Below are 20,749 nucleotides of genomic sequence, written 5' to 3'. Positions count from 1 at the left end.
CTGTCTTGTGTTGATCTGCGTCTTTGGCATCCCTTTGATAGCTAGGGATGGATTTTAATGATGCAAGGTCAAGGACTTCAGTTCTTCAAGTCTTCCCCTTCAACTCAGAGAAAAAGCGTGGTGGTGTTGCATTACTATTGGTATTTATTTCAATAGCTCTGACAATTTATTTCTTCTCTTGTTGTCATTTTTCCTTTTTGCGTCTTTTCTGTATGTTGTTGGGGACAAATTTTTTGTGCTTCCAAAGTGTAGTATACTGCTGATTTAGTGAAGTGGTGTATGTTGTTTAATCATTGTCACATATGTGTGTGAATATGTCTATGGGGGCAAAATGCTTTAATTAATTTGAATACTGAAGTTTTCATTTTTGTCAAGAGTAATGCTAGGGAAACCGAGAGTAGGACCTAAAAGGGGACCGAACAAATTGTTTCATGCCACAACATCACTTGTGACGTGAGCAATCCCTTAAGTTTAGGGAAATCATCAAAAAATAAATTCTTCTTTAACACGTGGCATATTCTCATTGCAGGTCCCGTTTTAGGTCTTACTCTAGGTCTCCGTATCATTTTCCTTTTGTCAAATATCTCTTGGGAAATTTATATATCTAATAGGTTCTATTAATGAAATGTTTTGTCTCTTGTTAGTTTATTTTCATACTTTTTAAATGTGCTTGGTTGCTGTATGTATTTGCTATGAGTGGACCCCTATGGCTCATTCCCCAAAACACAGGAACTGGACCTGCTGGAACTTGTATCCTAATGTCAAGTTTAATTGTGTTACCACCATAAACTAATACATATCACAAGCCTGTTACCTTTCTGTATGCTTAATGGGGTGAATGCAGGCACTCATAATTTACGCCATGCATAACCTACCTTTATCTGATGTCTTCTCCTGAAGGTGCTTCATTTGGAGTTTATCTTTTCAATCGTATGCACCTATCTGTGCATTGACGTGTATTTGGAAATATTGCATGTGCTCTCCATGATTTTGGCCATGGTTTTAAATTTTGGCCGAAGTACCGAAATTTAAAACCGAAATCGAAATTTAAAAATTTCGGCTGAAATAATTTTTACCGAAATTTAAACCGAAGCCGAAATTGCCACCAAAATTTCGTTTTCGGCTGAGGCCGAAACCGAAATTTCAATCCTTGATTTTGGCAATGCAAAAATTCATTTCTTGTTAGTTCAATGTTTTATTGGTCCTGTCCATTCAGTCCAGTAGTCTTTGTATATTGTTGCTTCTCTCTTTCCAGGTTTTCTCAAGCTAGTTGTATTTCTGCTACCAATTTTATGATGTATCTAATTATAATTGCAGCGTGACTCTGAAGTTCATATACATTGGAAAGGGGCTGCTGAATTGATCCTAGCCTCATGTACGAGCTCGCTCAACCTGGATGGTTCAGTGCAACCATTAGATTCAGACAAGGTCAAAATCCTTTCGTTTTTTTGGCTGCATTCCGTTTCAAAGCAACTCCTGTCTATTTTCTGAATTATTAAATCATTGCAGGTAATTGAATTTAAGAAGAATATTGAAGATATGGCTGCAGTTAGCTTGCGCTGTGTTGCCTTCGCCTACAGATTATATGAAATGGAGAGTGTCCCGAAAGATGAAGAAGAACTAACACGGTGGACGTTACCTGAGGATGACCTAATTTTGCTAGCAATTGTGGGTATAAAGGTACACATTGACATCCATATTGTTATGATGTTTTCGATTGTTAGAAGTTCTATATATATATATATATATATATATATATATATATATATATATATATATATATAGGAAAACGGTTCGTGAGCTAGAGCTCATATACGATTATATGAGCTAGAGTGCCACAAACACATGGGTCCCACATTTTTGTGGTGATCCGAACACATGAGCTCATATTCATTTGCAAGGCCCCATCATAAATAGGGTGTGTACCAAAAATTAGGTCCATTGGATCATCCTAACCCCAGCAAAAGTGGAGGTTTAAAATGGATGGTTAGAAAATGGGCTTCTATAGATCCAATGGTTAGGGTTACGGTATGGAAGTGGTTTCTTAGGAACATCCTATCTATGTGAGGTCCTATAAAATGAATGGGTTGGATGAGTCAAACAACTATGGGAGAAGTGGTTTGTGAACTCTAGCTCACGGTTCGTGAGCTAGAGCTCATATAAGCTTATATATATATATGAGAGAACATTTCCTACACACTTGTGTAGGTAAGTTACCTACACACTACCTTAAAATACAGTGGGGGCCCACATTGCTTGGGTGATCCAAACAATTCATTTGAATGGTCCTCACATAGATAGGGTGTCCACAAAAAATCAGATCCATAGGATCATCCCAACCCTACGATTTGTGGAGGTAAAATGGACGTGTATAAACCTTCACAAATTAGTCCATTTTTTGCCTCCATAGTTTGAATGGTTAGGATGATCCTATGGATCTGATTTTTTGTGGACACCTTTTCTATGTGAGGACCATTCAAATGAATTGTTTGGATCACCCAAACAATGTGGGCCCCCACTGTATTTTAAGGTAGTGTGTAGGTAACTTACCTACACAAGTGTGTAGGAAATGTTCTCTCTCTCTCTCTCTCTCTCTATATATATATATATATATATATATATATATATATATATATATGAGAAAACGGTTCCTACACATATGTGTAGAGAGTTCTCTACACACTAGCTTAAAATACAGTGGGGGCCCACATTGTTTGGGTGATCTAAGCCATCCATTTTAAAGGCCCTCACATAGATAGGGTGTCTACAAAAAATCAGATCCATAGGATCATCCCAACCCTACGATTTGTGGAGGTAAAATGGATGTCTTTAAACCTTCACAAATTAGTCCATTTTTTGCCTCCATAGTTCGAATGGTTAGGATGATCCTATGGATCTTATTTTTTGTGGACACACTATCTATGTGACGGCCTTAAAAATGATTGGTTTGGATCACCCAAATAATGTGGCCCCCACTGTATTTTAAGCTAGTGTGTAGATAACTTATCTACACATGTGTAGGAACCGTTCTCTCTCTCTCTCTCTCTCTCTCTATATATATATATATATATATATATATATATATATATAGAGAGAGAGAGAGAGAGAGAGAGAGAGAGAGAGAGGTTCCTGCGCTCGAGTGCTGGAACCAAGGGTGGGGCCACATTGATGGGGTGATCCTAAGCATTCATTTGAAAGGCCCCATCATGGATGGGGTGTGTACCAAAAATCAGCTTCATTGGATCCCCATAGGGTGTCCATATATATATATATATATATATATTGTTTGTGGCTTCTGACGATGGCATTATTTGTAGATTGTGTTTCCTTTTTTGTGGGTATACAGGGAATGAGGTTAACAGTTGATAAGAAATATCCAGAATGGGTATGAATTATGATACCATTAAATGGCTCTGGATCTGTTGATCAAACTGTGTTATTTACTGTTGGGATGTTAAATACCACTTCCGCTCCTCAAACTCGTCAAAACCATTTGCTATTCACATTGAATATTTTGAAAACCTGCCATCGTGAGTGGTTGTCCTCTATATAATTTAGAGTGAACTACTATCTTCTCCTGGTCCCTTTTTTCTTTGACAATCTGTTCACCAACTTTGAGACATTGAATGTGGTTCCTTCATTTTCTAGCTCAGTACCTTTGAATGTGACCATGTTTTTTGGACCCTTCTTTAATCCAAATGGACTTGACTTCTGTCTCCAACTCATCCCTCTCAGTCCTTGCTAGCCCTCATTCTTTTCTTTCTTCTTCGAGCAACTCCCTGTTTTCCTCTTACTACATTGAGGAAATTGATCTTTGCAAGTGATTCTTCCTTTTTATTTTAATGTTTCTGAACAACTTCTCAATATGGACTGAAATGCAAAGCCTTTAAAACCTCAACATTGAAATTATTCAACCACGCTGCTACTTTCTTTTGAAACTCGATGCTTTCAGCCATGCAATTTCGAATTCCACCACTCTACTATCTTCAAAAGAATCAGAGAAGGTTGGATGTTTGCTTTCGCAAACCACTAGGAAGTGCATACCTTAGATACACCAAATCTATTCAATCTGCATAGAACTATGGTCAGTTGGTTGTTTGACCAAATGAAACCCGCACGCCCTAATGGGAGGTTCCCTAGTTCATTCAATTGGATGGTCAGAGAATCTTTTCATATTTGTCACTGCCCTAGTGCTCTCTGATTTCTCGTTGGCACAAGGAAGTCTTGAAATCTCCTCATATCCTACTCGCCAACATAAGCTCCATGTTGCTTTAACTCCGTTTAGCTTTATTCGTAGCCATCTCCTGAGTCCCTGACTCTAGGATAGGATCATTTGGGCACATACCCCCTTGAAAGTCCATTGAAATCCAGCAATATATATGCTTGAAGGATGGGAATTTTGAAGTTACAAAGATTTCTTGATCCTCATGAAACTTTTATTCCAAGCTAGAAGTATTTCCTCGTGCTGACCCAACAGATGTGGAAGATTGGCCTGGCTCATTTCCTTTAATTTTTCCCATATTTGAGATATGATTCTACCATTAACTTCAGTTTCTTCTGCAAGAAATTATTGCATCTAACTTTCTCCTTCGGAAAAGGTCCTTGACTTCCTTTATTAATTTATTTTGTCCACAACCCCTAGATCTTTTGATATTCTGTGCAGTCTTTGTTGGTCACTGTTATTTGCTCCCTTCCCCTTTGCAACTTTATTTCCGGTTGGCCAGTCTTTCTTTGTGTCATAATTTACCTGTAAGTTTGAATTCAATTTCTTTCTCTCTGCCCGTTGTTTCGTTTTGCATGTCCATTTGTTGCTTCAAGGGTGGCTGCGTTACTTCTCACTTCTGGATCTGACCCCGCAGATATCTAGTTTGGCCTTCAGTTTCAGAGAAGCTTCTCCTGTGTTCGGCCCCATCCTAAATGCATTCTGTAATTCCTCGTGGATGCTTGATTCCATATTTACATTTGAGGCAACTCTTTATTACTTCGATTGACACTTGAATTATCTCCTCCGGTAATCACCAACTGTCCCTCTTCTTGAAACAAGCCCACTTTCCACCCTTCTGGCAGTGGGATATGGATCTGATAGTATGACAGTTGGGATCTGATTGGATGACAGTTGAAGTCGCCTTCCATTCAAAAAGAGAAAAAAGGGACAGAGGAACAAGGCCTTTTACCAGTGAGCTAGAGGCTCAACCCCTCAATTGGGCATGTGTTATTGTTGAAATCTCACCAACTTTTCTCAGTTCGCTGCATGGGCCTCTCTTTTTTATTCTTATCACCACATTTTGGCCAGTTGTATTTCTGGGCTCCTACTTGGTTGGTGGATTTTTTTGGGAACATTCCCAGCCTTCCTTCAATACAAAATTGAAATATCTTGCATTACTCTAAAAAATTAACAGATTTTTTGCATTACTCGCAAACTAAGTTAGAGTTATGGAGAACTACTTTGGAATCCAAAGGTTGTAGACTGAGCAGGACTAAAACAAAGTATATGGAGTGCAACTTTAGTAATGTAAGGAGGCAGGGCGAGGATGTAGTAAATATGACTAGACAGGAGGTACCTAAGAGGGATATCTTTCATTATCTTGGTTCAATCCTACATAAGGATGGAGAGTTTGAAGAGGATGTTAACCACATAATAAGAGCAGGTTGGTTGAAGTGGAAGCATGCTTCAGGAGTTCTGTGCGGTCGTAAAATACCTACCAAGTTGAAGGGAAAGTTTTATAAGACAGCTGTGAGGCTAGCCATGCTGTACTACTCAGAATGTTGGGCTACCACCAAGAAGCAGCATGTGCATAAGCTGAGTGTAGGCGTGTAGCAGAGATGCGAATGCTTAGATGGATGTGCGGTCACACAAGGTTAGATCGAATTAAAAATGAAGACATCCGTAAAAAGGTGGGGGTGGCACCAATTGAGGAAAAGATGAGAGAGCACCACTTAAGATGGTTTGGGCTTATCCAATGTAGGCCTTTGGATGCTCCAGTGAGAAGAAGTGACTCGTGCCAAGTTGATGGAGTAAAAAAAGGTAGGGGCAGACCGAAAACAATTGGGTAGGAACAGCGAGGAAAGACTTGAGGGGTAGGAATATAACAGAGAACATGACCTTGGATAAGATTGAATGGAAGAAATTGATCCATGTAGACAAACCCAACTAGTGTCAGGATTAGATTTAGTCAATTTGAGCCGGGTAGATCCTTTCACCTTCTTCATGAAAAATTTCTGAAGGATTCATTAGCCGACCCCAACTAGTTTCGGACAAAGGCTTAGTTGTGTTGAGTTCAGTTGTATTTCATTTGAGCATTGCTTAGATTCAATTTTGTACTACTATTCTCAATCTCTCTATGCAGAGTTCAGAAAAAAATTCAAAACTGTCCATGTATTTGCAATCCCCTCAGAGTTAATCTAAGCAAGGGCATTCTATTAGGGTTGCTGTTCCTGATGAGAAAACACAGTGGAAGCTAAATGCTGTAATTCAAATTCATACAAAAACTGAGAAAAATGTCTTTAAATCTTGCAGGTACCACTTTGTAATTGTACTTATAAATAAGCTAACACATGTTGATCACTTTAAGGGCATGTTTGCATGTGTAGAATTTATTTTCTATGTATAGTAAAACTTCCTTGGAATTTTTTTTATTGATTTTTCCCTTGAATTTCATTTTCTACGGTTTGGATTACACCCTCTAATTTTCTTGGATTTTAAATTCTATGGTTTGGCTTCCTTCAATTTTCTCTACCAAGGATTTAGTGGGACCATTAGCAATAAAAGCCAAACTAGTTAAACCAGTTATTTTTAGTGAAAGTTTGATGTGCGAATTCCAAAATCCCCGTCAAACTAGCTATCCAAACCACTGCTTTCTCATATTCCATGGATTGTTTTTTTTTTTTTAAGAATAAAAAATCCCTACAGCCAAACATGCCCTAAAACAAGGGAAGTGATATCTCCGCCCCTTTTGATTACCTGGGACACCCAGCAGCAGTTTATCAATGACTGTAGAGGGGTTGATGTACTTCACGTCAGAAGGATTCAATGGGCCTGATTGCCACGTACACTGCTGCTGGGTGTCCCAAGTAATCCTAAGGGGCGGATATATCACATTCCTGAAACAAATTTAAAATGACATTCTACACTAGCTTAAATCTTGTAATTGAAAATTAGAATACTTTTTTGTTTCAAATAGTCCCACCTATTTCCAAATAGGGACTTCCTGAAATCAAACTTAAAAAAATCCAAAGATTCAAATAACATTCATCATAATTTACCAAATTTTCCTTCTCTTCTTTGACGGTGCTCCTTGGATCTGTGGCTGATTTCTGCAGCATCAATAACATTGTGTTCTTCAAGCTTATAAAATTTTGCAACCTTTTGTTTTATTTGTCGACGCAACCATCTGCTTCCGTTTTAGTATCATCTTTCTTTATCTTTTATTTTATTTGTTCACATTTTTTGTGTTTCTGCTATTAATTCCTCCGTTAAATGAAGTTGTTCTGTTGTAGGATCCTTGCCGACCAGGCGTCGAAGATGCTGTTCGACTGTGCACAAGTGCTGGTGTTAAGGTAGTCTTTTGCAGCCTTTAATGCGTAACAACATGCATGCTTGTTTGTGGCAACATTATTTAGTGTCGAGTTATGATTTTTTTTTTTTTTGGTAGTCTCCATTATAGTATTTTTTTCTATCTAAAAATCTAAAGAGTGACTTCTCATGAGTCCTACTCATCATCTTGAAGGACTGTTTTGTTGATGAAATATTCTAGTGTATGCATCTTAGTTCTCTATCCAGGTATATAGGTCATTTGTTTGGAAATGTGACATCTCCATCAATAGTTTGGATGCATTATTTATCATTTGCCATCTCTATCAATAGTTTGGATGCATTATTTATCATTTGCTTGGATCTTTGTTTCTTTCCTTATTTCCCGAGAGACGAGCAATCATATTCCAATTATATTTTATGCACGTTAACGATCGAATTCTCTTTTGTTCATGATTGAGATCGATTGCAATGTAGGAATTATTTGTTCGCTTGATTTGGATACTTCATTACTTGCGTTGTGTGTGCGCGCGCGCGCGTGTGTGTGTGTCTTTGCGAGCGTGCGTGTGTGGTAATTCTGCTATGCACTATTTGAAAAACTTGAAACAATGTCAATTGTTGATTGCTCATATATTATATTCCCTTCTTTATTTTATCTTTTGTGAACTACTAGGTACGTATGGTGACGGGAGATAATCTTCAGACAGCAAAAGCAATAGCTTTGGAATGCGGAATAATTGATTCAGAAACTGATGCTACAGAGCCAACTCTTATTGAGGGAAGGGTATTTCGTGCACTATCCGCTTCTGGAAGGGAGGAAATTGCTGATAGGATATCTGTATGATTCAAACATTCAAATCCCTCTTACCATATACTTGTAGCTATCTAACTTGGGCTTGCAAATTTTTGTCAATGGTAGACTGATGAACTTTTGGAAGCTTGAAAATTTGATATGTTCTATGGATAATCCCTCTTACCATATACTTCCACATGCATGCCATCACATGTGACTATAGAATTATATTGCTCATTGGTTACAAACAGTTGTGTTGTTGTGACACTCAATACATGTACATTGTTAATTCACTATTGGATACTTCCACATCCATTCCATCACATGTTACAATGCAATTACATTGCTCATTGGTGCTTTGTATTCTTTACTTTTACATGTTGGCCGATTTTCCCTTGGGAGAAGATAAATGAAGCCCCCTTTGTTTATCAAGAATTCCCCCTTTTTTAATGGTTTTATGCCCACAAAGGAAAAAAGTTAACTAGTCATAAAACTTGTTGTTCATGGTTAAAGCTGAGTGCATTTATCATAACCATTTCTCTTTCCTTCTTTTTTTTCTTAGAAGTTTTGTTGACAATATGCATGTTTGTATAACCTTTTCCAAGTTGGAGGCCCTCTTGTATGGTAGAACTAGGCTCCACGATGATATGGTGGAGCGTAGTCCTAGAATACATGTGAGACCCATTTTGATTCATTTGAACCATCCACGTGGTGGGCTACCTCCGGTTGCCCATGGCCCAAAAGGACAATCCTAACCATGTTTTTATCCATTGATTTTGGACCATTATTTTTTTAACCCGGAATTTATCTAGGGACCCGGGCTGGCACCTGAAATTTTATTAATTGGAAAAGGAATTAGGAGAGGATTACTTACTAGCCTACCTCAAATCCCATTGCAATAATACAATTATTTACAGCATATGCTAGGAATACCCACAAAATACATCTTATAGGTTATAGCACCCCTAGTCATTTTTGGTAGATCTTTCCACTGCCACTATATATATATATATATATATATATATATATATATATAGAGAGAGAGAGAGAGAGAGAGAGAGAGAGAGAGAGAGAGAGAGAGAGATCTTGTAGCAAGCCTGTTATATATAGATCATTTTAGGTAGATCTTTCCACCCCTGGTCATTTTAGTAGACATCTGTTAAATAGCTTCGGGTTCCTCCAAACCCCTTATTGGTTCTTTAATGGTTGTGTTTGGTTTATATTTTGTAGCACTAGTATCGTGTTCTGGTTCTGAAATCTTCCCAGGGACAGATGAGTTTTATTTTTGCAAAGCCTTTCAACCTACTTTTTTTCTGGTTATTTTCACCGCCATCCACTGCAACAACCTTGCCTTTCTCTTCCACCAAGGATTTCTTTGCTATAGCTTTGCAATTGTGAATATCATGGCCAATCTTGAAGCAATTCTTACTGTAAGAAGGGATTTTCTCGTAAACTATAGGTTTCCACACCATACCTACTTTGATATACCAAGATATATCCTTTTAGGTTTTTCAAGATATATATGTATGTATTTTTTTTCACTTCATGGTGGCTATTGTTTGAATAAATAGGATTGTCCCATCAATATATGATATTGTTGCAATGAACTAATGGAGATGGGGTATACCACATGAATGAAGCAAATCAATCATCGTGGGTATTACATGCTTGGTGGAAACCAGGCACCACATGTTTGGGTGGAGCTTGATTGGTAGACTCATTCCTTTCATAGGCTGCCTGTATCATATTTATTATGGTGGAGCCGTGCAAGTGCATTTATATATGCACACACACTGCATGGAGATACTTGGTCTAGGGCCTTATTTGGTTTGGATTTCTATTTTTGAGGCATGGAAAATATTAGTAATGTGGGACCCGCCTACAGCTGGCCCATAACATGAATGGAACATGATCCATACACCGTGTTTGGTAAGACCCTAGCCGTTCAATAAATGGATTAATAGCTGTAAATTGTTGATAGCCAATGGTTTATCATACACATAACATCTTACCAGCTGGCGAGATCTTTGGGCCTTGGACCACCATGGTGAGTCCCATCTAGTTGTTGCGTCCCACATGCCTAAGCTGTGCCAGGTGTGCTATCGTGGAGCTGGATCATTGGACCACAGAGAGAGAGAGAGAGAGAGAGAGAGAGAGAGAGAGAGAGAGAGAGAGAGAGAGAGAGAGAGAGAGAGAGAGAGAGATTTGAATCAAATCAAACTGATTGACTGTAGTGCATTGTTGCACATGCCCATACTTTGATCAGTTTTAAACTTTGACTGCCATGTGTCAGTTTTGACCAACATGTGTAAATTTCTGTGGGGTCCAAAGTTTGATTCCTTGTTATGCACCAATGTAATAAATAAATGTCGTATATCCAAGAAATATTAGTGTTCATTCCATTAATAAGATGAGTAAGTTGAAAAGTAAAAAAAAAATGACATGATCAACTTTCAAAACATGAAATATCTTTGTTTACAAACCTTACTATCCTAGACATGTGGGACAATGCATGTCACTAGTTATTTGATTTTCTTAAATCATTAAAGATGATTGACTTGCTTATGTGGTGGTTTCTAGGCTAGTGCTTGTTCTTATTGTAGCCTTTTCTGAACTTTCATCTTTAATTTCCATCGTTTCCACGGGCTTCCATAAACTTTTTGTGTTTTTATAAGATACCCATTAACTTTCATAAACTTCCACGAAGTACTTTCACTTCTATGGGAACCAAAGTCCCAGATCGAAACCAAAGTTTGATTCCTTGACTCTGGTACATTAGATTGATTGAAACTAAAATTTGATTCCTTGACTCTGGTACATTAGATTTCATATTTATGTGGCCCAATATAGCAGGGATAATTTTACCATTCAAAAAAGAGATAGCAGAGATAATTTAACTGAGAATAAAATGTACAGGTAATGGGAAGGTCTTCTCCTAGTGACAAACTTCTACTTGTACAAGCATTGCGCAAAAGAGGTCATGTTGTTGCTGTGACCGGAGATGGGACTAATGATGCTCCTGCACTGCACGAGGTTTAATCTTGCTAGCTATCATTTCATATTCCTCTGCGATATTCTCAAGTGGTTCACTGTGTTCTAGATGACATTTTCTTTTCTTCATTTGGTTTGTAGGCAGATATAGGTCTTGCAATGGGTATTTCTGGAACAGAAGTTGCGAAAGAAAGTTCCGATATTATTATATTAGATGATAATTTTGCTTCAGTTGTGAAGGTTAGTCTAAAGATAATGAGTACATCGTATTGAAGTTCACATTAGTTTTTGCATGTGTATAAGGAGTGATTTTATTTATTGCATCCAGGTTGTCCGTTGGGGGCGTTCTGTATACGCAAATATCCAAAAATTTATCCAGTTCCAATTGACAGTTAATGTTGCTGCACTTGTAATAAATGTTGTGGCTGCTGTGTCCTCTGGCACTGTTCCTTTAAATGCAGTGCAGGTTGAGCATCGTTTCTCTCTCTCTCTCTATTTTTTTTTTTGAATGGTATCATCGTTTTTTTCTTATCCCTGGTTTATTTGATTTCTGTTTATGTAAATCTCATCTTTTTTATTTTATGATTTACAGCTTCTTTGGGTTAACCTCATCATGGACTCACTTGGAGCTCTTGCATTGGCTACTGAACCACCCACAGATCACCTGATGCACAGGACTCCTGTTGGGCGAAGGTTAGAATACATGAATAGATTAGGCACAATATTATAACAGAATTTTAATATTTCAATCGTCCATGTAGAATTGATCAGCTGGTTGCACAGGTCGTCAATATAATATAAGGTTCTGCCAGAATGTTACCTACTGTATCTGTTTGACATTTGTGTGGTCTTTCAGTCAATTTTACTTGGATATAGTGAATGCTCGCTATTTTAAGCATGATGATAATTGTAATTATTTTTGCCTAATATGTTGAAGCTTATCATTGCATTATTGTAGAGATACATGTTAAGTAACTAGGTGAATTTAATTTATCATTGAGACTGATTAATGATCGTCAACAGGTATGGCCTGCTACTCACATGGCATTGACTGGCCCCAACATCTGAGATTTGTGGGATGAGGTTGATTGCGAGAAGGCGATCTACCACCCCGACATCTTGGATGTGCGAGATGAGGGCGATCACGAGGAGGTTATTGGATGCCTCAACATCTGGGATGTGCGAGGAGGTAATTAGGGGCCGCCCTGATCCCAGGTGATCAGGATGATTGACCTGTTTTAGAGTCAGGATGATGTATTCCCAAGATGAGTCGGATGAGCCTTATAGTCGCCAAGGACTGATCCTGCATGGTGTAACTGCATGATATCTAGTTCTGAATAGCAACGCGCTTCCGAGATTTACACCATGGTGTGTGCACTGGGTGCGACACGTGCTTGAGACCACTACCTACAGGTGCAGGATTAATCTTTTTTACCCAACACCGTGTAAGGAGCTGGTTCCATAGGTAACCTTGGTGCCCTTAGGTACCCTTCCCTTTGTTAAAAAGTTGAGGTCTGATGCACGCTACTTTGGCATGCTAACCTGCGGTTGTGATCGATTCGTCCTACTGGTGCATTTCTGGGAAAGCAGTTGGATCGATACAGACTAACATAAGTGGTTGGGGAAGATCCCGTGATATTTACACTATGACTGGGCTATATGGCGTGCACTTGTTTCTCTTTATCGGCCGCATCATTTTTATCTAGTTTTATCGGTCATTTTGCAAATTATTTTCTAAATGTATTTTTTTAAAGATGACAAATTCTCATTAGTACTCTAAAAATTACATTGGGGACCAGGAGTCCCTCCAGTCATTACATAGTATTAGACAAAGCTGGCCAGGACATACCCTGAGTCAAAAGTCGAACAAACACAACAGGAGTCAAGACCCTTTCTTCCTGCACCAAGCTATGGGCAGACCTTACACCACCCCTAGACCAAACACTCAATTCCTTTTCAAAACCCTTAGAAAGATTGTCTTCTCCTAGCAACAAACCCCTTCTAAAGCCTTTAGAAACCTGAACAAGATCTTTAATTCCTTGAGATCCCGCTCCCATTTCTGCAAATCGGGAGGGGGGTGTGGCATTCATCAAAACAGACCTTTCATCACCATCTAAATAGTCATTCAGTTTGTACTTTTAGACAAGTCGCCTAAGCCAAACACTTTTCCAACTCCTCCATAATATGCTGGATTTGGAAATCCGGCATATCAAGAAGGGGATCCTCCAGAGCTTGATCCAAAAATCCAGGATTTTTTCTGCTCGCAATCCTTTCTCCACTAGCCGGATACCCACAGCCTTATTAGCTTCCCAGTTTAGTCTCCTCACAATCCTTTATTCAATCAGGAGTAGTTTAAAGAAAGGGTGTTTGTACAGCGACAAATGGGTGTCTTTGGCCGTAGCAAACCCACATTGGCTATACCAAGTGAACGGCCTGTCTCGAGACTCCCGACAACTCTTTGTGAGTTGGGGCATTGATGGAAGCCCTCTCTTTATTATAGATCGTCATTTGCATCCTCTTAAGGATATTTTCTAATACCATGATTTCCATGAACAACCGTCTGCGGCGCCCTCTAGAGCAAGAGGAAGATACTCCTGTATTACCGAGATTTTCCATTCCTCCTTTGTTGATGGTGAGGACAAATAATATCAGGAACATCCGATGGAGTCTTCCTTGTGGTTTGTGTGCCTCTTCAAGATACTGAACTAGAGATACCTTTTAATACCAATCTTAAACCCTAAAAACTTCCGCTCCTAGAAGAGAGTGCTAAAACAGAGAACTCAAAAACGCGTGTTGAATAAATAGGAGTTATAAACCACTTCCCAACAACCAAGAAGCGATAAGATAGAGGATACATCAGCATATTCTTTAATCACTAAGGCCTCCCGTCTAAGGAAAGAACTGGATAAAGGGTCCCCCAACCCTAAAAGCCAATATCTACAATTGACTGGGGGCAAAGGCTAATGATTTAGCCGTAAACGGATCCAATCCTGGCTGATTTGAAGTAAATTTTTTGCAGATTTGAAAGCCTGCTGTTCTTTTTTCTTGACCCTAAATTTGCGATCAAAAGATTCTCCAAAATATTAACAAGGAGATTTTCTTTTTGTCTTGGCACCCTGGCCAAGAGATTTAAACCATGATGACAGCCGCCATGGGCTCGATAATCGGAGGTATGCCTTATGAGTGGAGGCCATCTGTCTTGATATTCTTAATGGGCAGATCCAGCCAGGCAACTTTCCGCCCGGGGGCAATAGGTTTTGGCTTGACTGACTCGGGACCCGCCAAAGACAGACATGATTGACTTGGGTTCCTATTTTCAGGTCCCACCACACCTTTTCCGAGTCCTACCTTAGGTCCATCCTTGGGCGGCACAACCGGAAGATTTGATTGGTTAGATTTGAAATTTGAATTTATCATGGGATCCGAATGCTCACTGAAAAGCCTCCCCTGAATCGTCGGGGATCGTGCAGCCGGCGAGCGGATACCCAAACCAGAAGGGCCCAAGGAGGTAGAGGACTCAGGGATGGATGAACAAACACATTTTTTAGTTTCCGGAAGATCAACCTCGATGGTATAGATCTGATCTAAAATCCTGATTTTAATACAGGAATTGGGAAAATGCCAACGGGGGGCTATGATTTTGGCCGAGATAAAATTCATACAATTCTGGTGGTTGCCTTCCATCTTGGTTTCCACCACCTCACCAAAGAGACTCCCTATAGCCTCCACCGTTGAAACAACCCAAGCATGCAATGGGATGTCATAACAATTAATTCAATGAGCTTCCTTACCTTGAAGAAACTCCTTTTTCCACGGTGAGAGAGAGAGAGAGAGAGAGAGAGAGAGAGTGATTACCCAAAGCCTCAGGTCCCTTAGCGAGAATCTGTGATGTCTGCATTTCTGTTTCAAACATAAAAAGAATCTTGTTCTCCGCCAAAATAGAAGGGCTTTGTAAAGATGGAATGTCCCAAGATTTTTGTGCCCAACTGCAGAGCTCCTATAGGGTCCCATTATGATCTTTCTTTTTGCCTATCAGGCAGGCTTTTAGGGTATCCATTCGTACATCCACTTCCTACCCGATATAGATAAAGAAGGGCTCCCTGAACCCCTATGTGGGAAAATTTTGCCAGAGTCAGGCCAATGATCGTCCTCACCACAATCAACCTTTGGCCGAGGGGTTGAGTTGGCACGGGATACCCATTTTGAAGAGTATTTGGCACGTTGACACCAACGGCATTTATCCCGCCATCTGAAGTTAAGGTATTTACAAGGAGAACAAGACCCTACTCCTGGCTTAGGTTTCCCTTTGGACCCCCCCTCCCCCCCCCAAAAAAAAAAATAAAAAATAAAAATAAAATAAATAGCTTAACAAGTGAGGGGTTCGATTTCACTTTGACTTGCGAGCACCTTCTACATCTTTTCCACCATCCGAAATTGTGATAGAGGCAATAGGGGCACTGCCAATCCTCTGGCCATCTAGTTGAAATCTTTTCCGTCGCCTCCATCCCCCTTCTTTAATTTTCCTAATGGAATGAGGAAAAGGACTAGCCTTTTATTTTCTAAATGTATTTGTATAATTAGATATGCTGTACCATTCAAAAAAAAAAAAATTAGATATGCTTATTTTGGAAAATGATTTTACAAAGCATCGATTTACTCGACAAATGAACAAGTGCATGCTGAGGTGGATATGGGCTCTTTGGGATTACCGCAGTTCATCTCGGTGTATATCATTCGGGAATAGGCAGGCTAGATGGGACAATGGTGTTGCGTCGTACTTGTGGAGATTTGGTACCATGCTCTCGTTGAGGTGATGATTGGTCCCTGAGGTCTCACCTGTTAGGTTTTCAGTATTGAGGTCAGGCATAGATGGTTAGGATTGCTAGAGGGTTAGTTTTGTGCCATTGGTTTGACTGTATGTATGGTTTGGCATGTTGGTAATTATCATTGAGCTTGCAGGGCTTTTTGGTGATTTAAGTTACTAATGGAGCAACTGTAATAAAGACGAAGTGGGAGGGCTGTTTGTTTGCCCTTGACAGAGTGTAGAGATTTTGGGGGTAATTTGGGAAATACCAAGTTTCCTCTCTCTCTCTCTCTATATATATATATATATATATATATATATATATATATATGGTCTCACCTGTTAGGTTTCAGTATTGAGGTCAGGCATGGATGGTTAGGATTGCTAGAGGGTTAGTTTTGTGCCATTGGTTTGATTGTATGTATGGTTTGGCATGTTGGTAATTATCATTGAGCCTGCAGGGCTTTTTGGTGATTTAAGTTACTAATGGAGCAACTGTAATAAAGACAAAGTGGGAGGGCTGTTTGTTTGCCCTTGACAGAGTGTAGAGGTTTTGGGGGTAATTTGGGAATTACCAAGTTTCCTCTCTCTCTCTCTCTCTATATATATATATATATATATAAGTGAGCTTAGGGCTTATTCTACAGATACAAGAGTTCTCTCCTCTCTCCTCTTTCCCTAACATCTTTCCATCCACTCTCGATTTCACCCGGACTGAGATCTAACGGGTCTACAGTTACAAACTCCCTAGTGGTGTACGTACAAACCCCCTCAAGGTTCGCAATCATCTTTTCATTGCGGCTTCTACCTGATTATGTGCTTGGTTAGAAGGTCTTGGAGAAAAAATTTTGAATTTCGCTTCCGCATCATCGAACAATATCTTGTTCTTATCCCGTGCTGTCATTGTATTCGTATTTTAAGACACTGATTGAGCAGATTATATAGTCCTCTCTCTCTCTCTCTCTCTCTCTGGTGGATGTTATGTCTTTTGAAGTGTGATGCTTCATATTAGGTCACTTTTCTATCCCTAAACTCATCTCTCCCTTTATCTTCTCCTCTTTTCTCCCATCACTTTTTTCACCTCTCAGTTGGGTTTATAAACTGGCAAAGTCATGACTGAAGATTTTTTCACACTGCTATCGTAAAGTGTCTTTTAATCACTATTTTTTGTAGGTTTGTATTCCATTACCTGTTTCAAATGTGTGTTTATAATTCAATGTATTTTTTATGAAATTATGGTCATTTTTACTGTCGAACGTTAAGCTGAGACAAGATACCCACCATTCACTATTCTCTGCAGCTTCATATTCCATTTATCTTTTTCAGATGTGTTTATAATTCAATGTTTCTAATGAAACTATGATTATCCTTACTGTCAAACGTTAAGCTGAATTTATTGTATTTTCTCTCAGGGAACCTCTCATTACAAATATCATGTGGAGAAACTTAATTGTACAAGTAGGTATCTCTGTTTGTTGTAGTTTGTAGAGGACACTTACAGTTTTTCCATAATAAAATTTGGGTAACTGCAGGCTCTTTATCAAGTGGTTGTACTCCTTTCTCTCAACTTTGGGGGTAAAAGTATTCTTCGTTTGAAGGATGGTAGCGTAGATCACGCTGACAAAGTGAAGAATACCTTCATATTCAATACGTTTGTCCTGTGCCAGGTAGGTTCAGCGATTGCACCCAGACACCCGAGCTTTCTTGTTTATTTTTCTGTCTACTAATTTGTTTAATCAAGCGTGATTATTTTATACTGAAATTTTATTTCCTTTATCCGGGTTTCTAGTAATGAGGTTGGTATTCATTTTTCGTCTCTCCCTTAGAAGAGAACTGACTCGACCTTTACCTGCGAAGCTGTAGTTGTGTTAAAATTGCAGCTAATATTTTTTAGTTTGCAGATATTTAATGAATTCAATGCTCGAAAACCCGAGGAAAAGAACGTCTTCACTGGAGTCACTAAAAACCATCTCTTTATGGGGATAGTTGGATTTACTCTTGTACTACAGGTAGGAGCAACTCTAAATTGGTATGTTTTGGGCATTCAAATACCTATTATTTCTTGTCTGGTATCACAAGGCTGCTCCGTGCTGTAGATTTTAATGATCGAGTTCCTGGGGAAGTTCACGAAAACTGTTCGTCTCAATTGGAAGCTTTGGCTTGCTTCCATTGTAATTGGTTTCATCAGGTTGGTTAAAGGCTATGCAGTCGCTGATGTTGGCTGTTTCTTATGTTAGATGCACAATAAATTTGAAACATTTTACTGTGCACAAAAAAAAATTCCAAAAAAAAAAAATTTTGAAATTTTTTTCGCCTTCTTATGTGCCTAAAGAAATGCTTCTCTATCTACATTTTATCAGTTGGCCACTGGCTCTTATCGGGAAACTCCTACCTGTTCCTAAAACACCACTCGCCGAGTTTTTTGCTCCTCTCTGTAGGTTTTGCAAATGTTGGGCCCGCCGTAATGAAGCAGCTAATGGTAAACGCCCTTCACACTTCTTTATGGGTTTTGGACTATTGCTCTTTGATAATAAGAATCACAAAGTGTTGGTAGCTCAAGTATGTTCTGGTCTTTCAGGTCCTGAGAACAACGGGCAGGAGGATGCTCATCTATGAATTAGGTCTCCGGCTTTGCCTGCTACAGTTGGATCAATTCCTCCTCTTTTGTTTTTTAAAATTTGCATTCTCTCTTCATACAACTGTAAAGCACTAGCGTCTTTCTAAAGGTTATAGTTGGGTTTGTATCTTATATTGATACTTTGCACTTAAGAAAACTGTGAAAGAAACTTTCTCAGCTGTCTTAAATTGAGGATGATGAAACATATACGAGAAGAAATTAATGTGCAAATACTTCATAGAAACATTGATTGATTGGTGTCTCTAGTACAGAAATGTTGGTACTAACTGCTGGCAAAACTGGGTCACCAACAAACTCTTTGGAGGGCAAGATTCTGTGCACCAGAACTACAAATCATGCTTTGTTTGCCTGCTGTGGAATGTGGGGAGGGACCCTTGTTCACCCTGCATTATTCTTTTCTGTGATGCTGGAATATGCCTTATCTGAATGGATTGTATTCTGTATCCAATTTATTTATTTCCTTCTATTTGAATGCCAATTTTATTGTTTATTTATCTTTGGGTTGGTAAGCTGGGATTGAAGGTATGACCTCTGGTTGAGATATAAAGCCTCAACCAATTGGGCTAGAAGCCCAACCCCGGCTACTTTTATCGTTTACCTGGACCATCCTGCATGTTCATGCAGAAAAGTACGGATGATAACAGTGGACTCGGTTGGAAGGGCTTTTCCGGTTTTCTTGCTTATTACATTGTTTTGTGAGTTTCTTACGTGTCTGCGAAAGAGGAAGGAGATACAGTAGGATTTGAACGTTCTCCTCTTTTAGTTGTCTCTTTTCTGTAGCATCTCTATTTCCCTTGTGTTTTTTTTGGTTCTCTCCTCTATTTTCTGTCCTCATTGATCTTGGTACAGAGTAAAAGAGGGGTTTTATGGTGTTGGAATGATCATGTGAGCCCGTCTTCAGTCAAGAAAGAAGAGAAGGGATGCTTGTGTGGCATGTTGTGCTCTTTATGTGGCCAGTTCTTTGATCCGTCACCATGGCTTCTTATTATTGTGAGTTGTTTTTTTATTGGAGCTGCATCACATGTATTTGTTGGGTTGGTTGAATGACTACATGGGTGTTCTTTGGGGAGTCATTAAGTTGACAAAGTTTGGAATGCTAATTTTTTGTAATTATCTCAATGTTCATGTCATTTCCATTTATTATGGTAGTAACTAATTCCAAATGGCTAAAAGACTTGTAAAATGGGATTTCGTCAGAAAAAGAGAGAGAAGAAAGTGGAATTTTGGCATTTTTTGGGGATTCGTACTCCCTTGTCTTCTTGTGCCTGCGTCACAACAAAGGATTTCTGTCTTTTTTTTGCAGGACGGATTTTCATTTTGGGGTCAGGATATTTTTAGGAGTGCAAAACCAAGATAAGTAGCAGCTTGATCTTTCTTGACGTTTGCAAGTGCATTTGGAATCATGTGTGCATGAGAGAGAGAGAGAGAGAGAGAGAGAGAGAGAGAGAGAGAGAGAGAGAGAGAGCTTCGTGGTTGCTTCTTAGGGGTGCAACTTGGGTTGGGTTCAACCCGAACCCGACAGGTTCAACCCGATTTTGGCTCGGGTCGGGTTGGCATTTCCTCGGGTTGAGTTGGGAAAAACCAACCCGATTTAATTTCAGGTTGGGTTAAGGTTGAGGGCTCCGCAACCCAACCTCTGTCCTCTAATTTTATCTTCATTTTCTATGGGTTATTGTATTTATCTATTTGGCCCAAGGTGAACACAAACCAACCCGACCTGATTTTGTTTAGATGGGTTGGGTTAGGGTTGAGAAATTTAGAGGCCAGTTGGGTTAGTGTTGACCATCCTCAACCCGAGGCCCAGGTTGGGTTGGGGGAATGCTATCTCGGGTTGGGTTAGGGTAGGCCTCAAGCCGACCTGGGTTGCACCCATAAATGCTTCTCCATGGTCAAACCCTATGTTGGAGATAATTTGTATCTGTTGGAGAATAAAGAATAGTAACCGGTTTGCTTCAAGGTGCGAAATCGCTTTCCTTAAGATAGATTTTGCCC

The 20,749-nt window shown here is 39.3% G+C and overlaps 1 protein-coding gene across 10 annotated transcripts in view; it reads left to right on the top strand.

Moving 5' to 3' along the window:
- LOC143879764 (calcium-transporting ATPase 5, plasma membrane-type-like) overlaps positions 1–19,251 on the top strand; it is a 46,592-nt gene extending 27,341 nt beyond the window's left edge. For all 10 annotated transcript variants that reach the window (XM_077382312.1, XM_077382311.1, XM_077382307.1 and 7 more), the window contains 15 exons: positions 42–140; positions 1,318–1,428; positions 1,510–1,680; positions 7,498–7,557; positions 8,205–8,369; positions 11,241–11,357; positions 11,457–11,555; positions 11,644–11,781; positions 11,908–12,008; positions 17,532–17,577; positions 17,652–17,786; positions 18,021–18,128; positions 18,216–18,307; positions 18,480–18,598; positions 18,698–19,251. In XM_077382312.1, the coding sequence (XP_077238427.1) occupies positions 42–140; positions 1,318–1,428; positions 1,510–1,680; positions 7,498–7,557; positions 8,205–8,369; positions 11,241–11,357; positions 11,457–11,555; positions 11,644–11,781; positions 11,908–12,008; positions 17,532–17,577; positions 17,652–17,786; positions 18,021–18,128; positions 18,216–18,307; positions 18,480–18,598; positions 18,698–18,735 (1,599 nt within the window). In that variant the 3' untranslated portion in view covers positions 18,736–19,251. The remainder of the gene's footprint in view (positions 1–41; positions 141–1,317; positions 1,429–1,509; positions 1,681–7,497; positions 7,558–8,204; positions 8,370–11,240; positions 11,358–11,456; positions 11,556–11,643; positions 11,782–11,907; positions 12,009–17,531; positions 17,578–17,651; positions 17,787–18,020; positions 18,129–18,215; positions 18,308–18,479; positions 18,599–18,697) is intronic.
- The last annotated feature ends 1,498 nt before the right edge of the window (positions 19,252–20,749 follow it).

Source organism: Tasmannia lanceolata, unplaced genomic scaffold (genome assembly GCF_043159265.1).
Source record: "Tasmannia lanceolata isolate RefF3 unplaced genomic scaffold, GAP_Taslan_0.1 ptg000006l, whole genome shotgun sequence".
Lineage (NCBI taxonomy): Eukaryota > Viridiplantae > Streptophyta > Magnoliopsida > Canellales > Winteraceae > Tasmannia > Tasmannia lanceolata.
The sequence above is the reverse complement of the archived record's forward strand: the minus strand, read 5'-3'. Positions and strand labels throughout refer to the sequence as shown.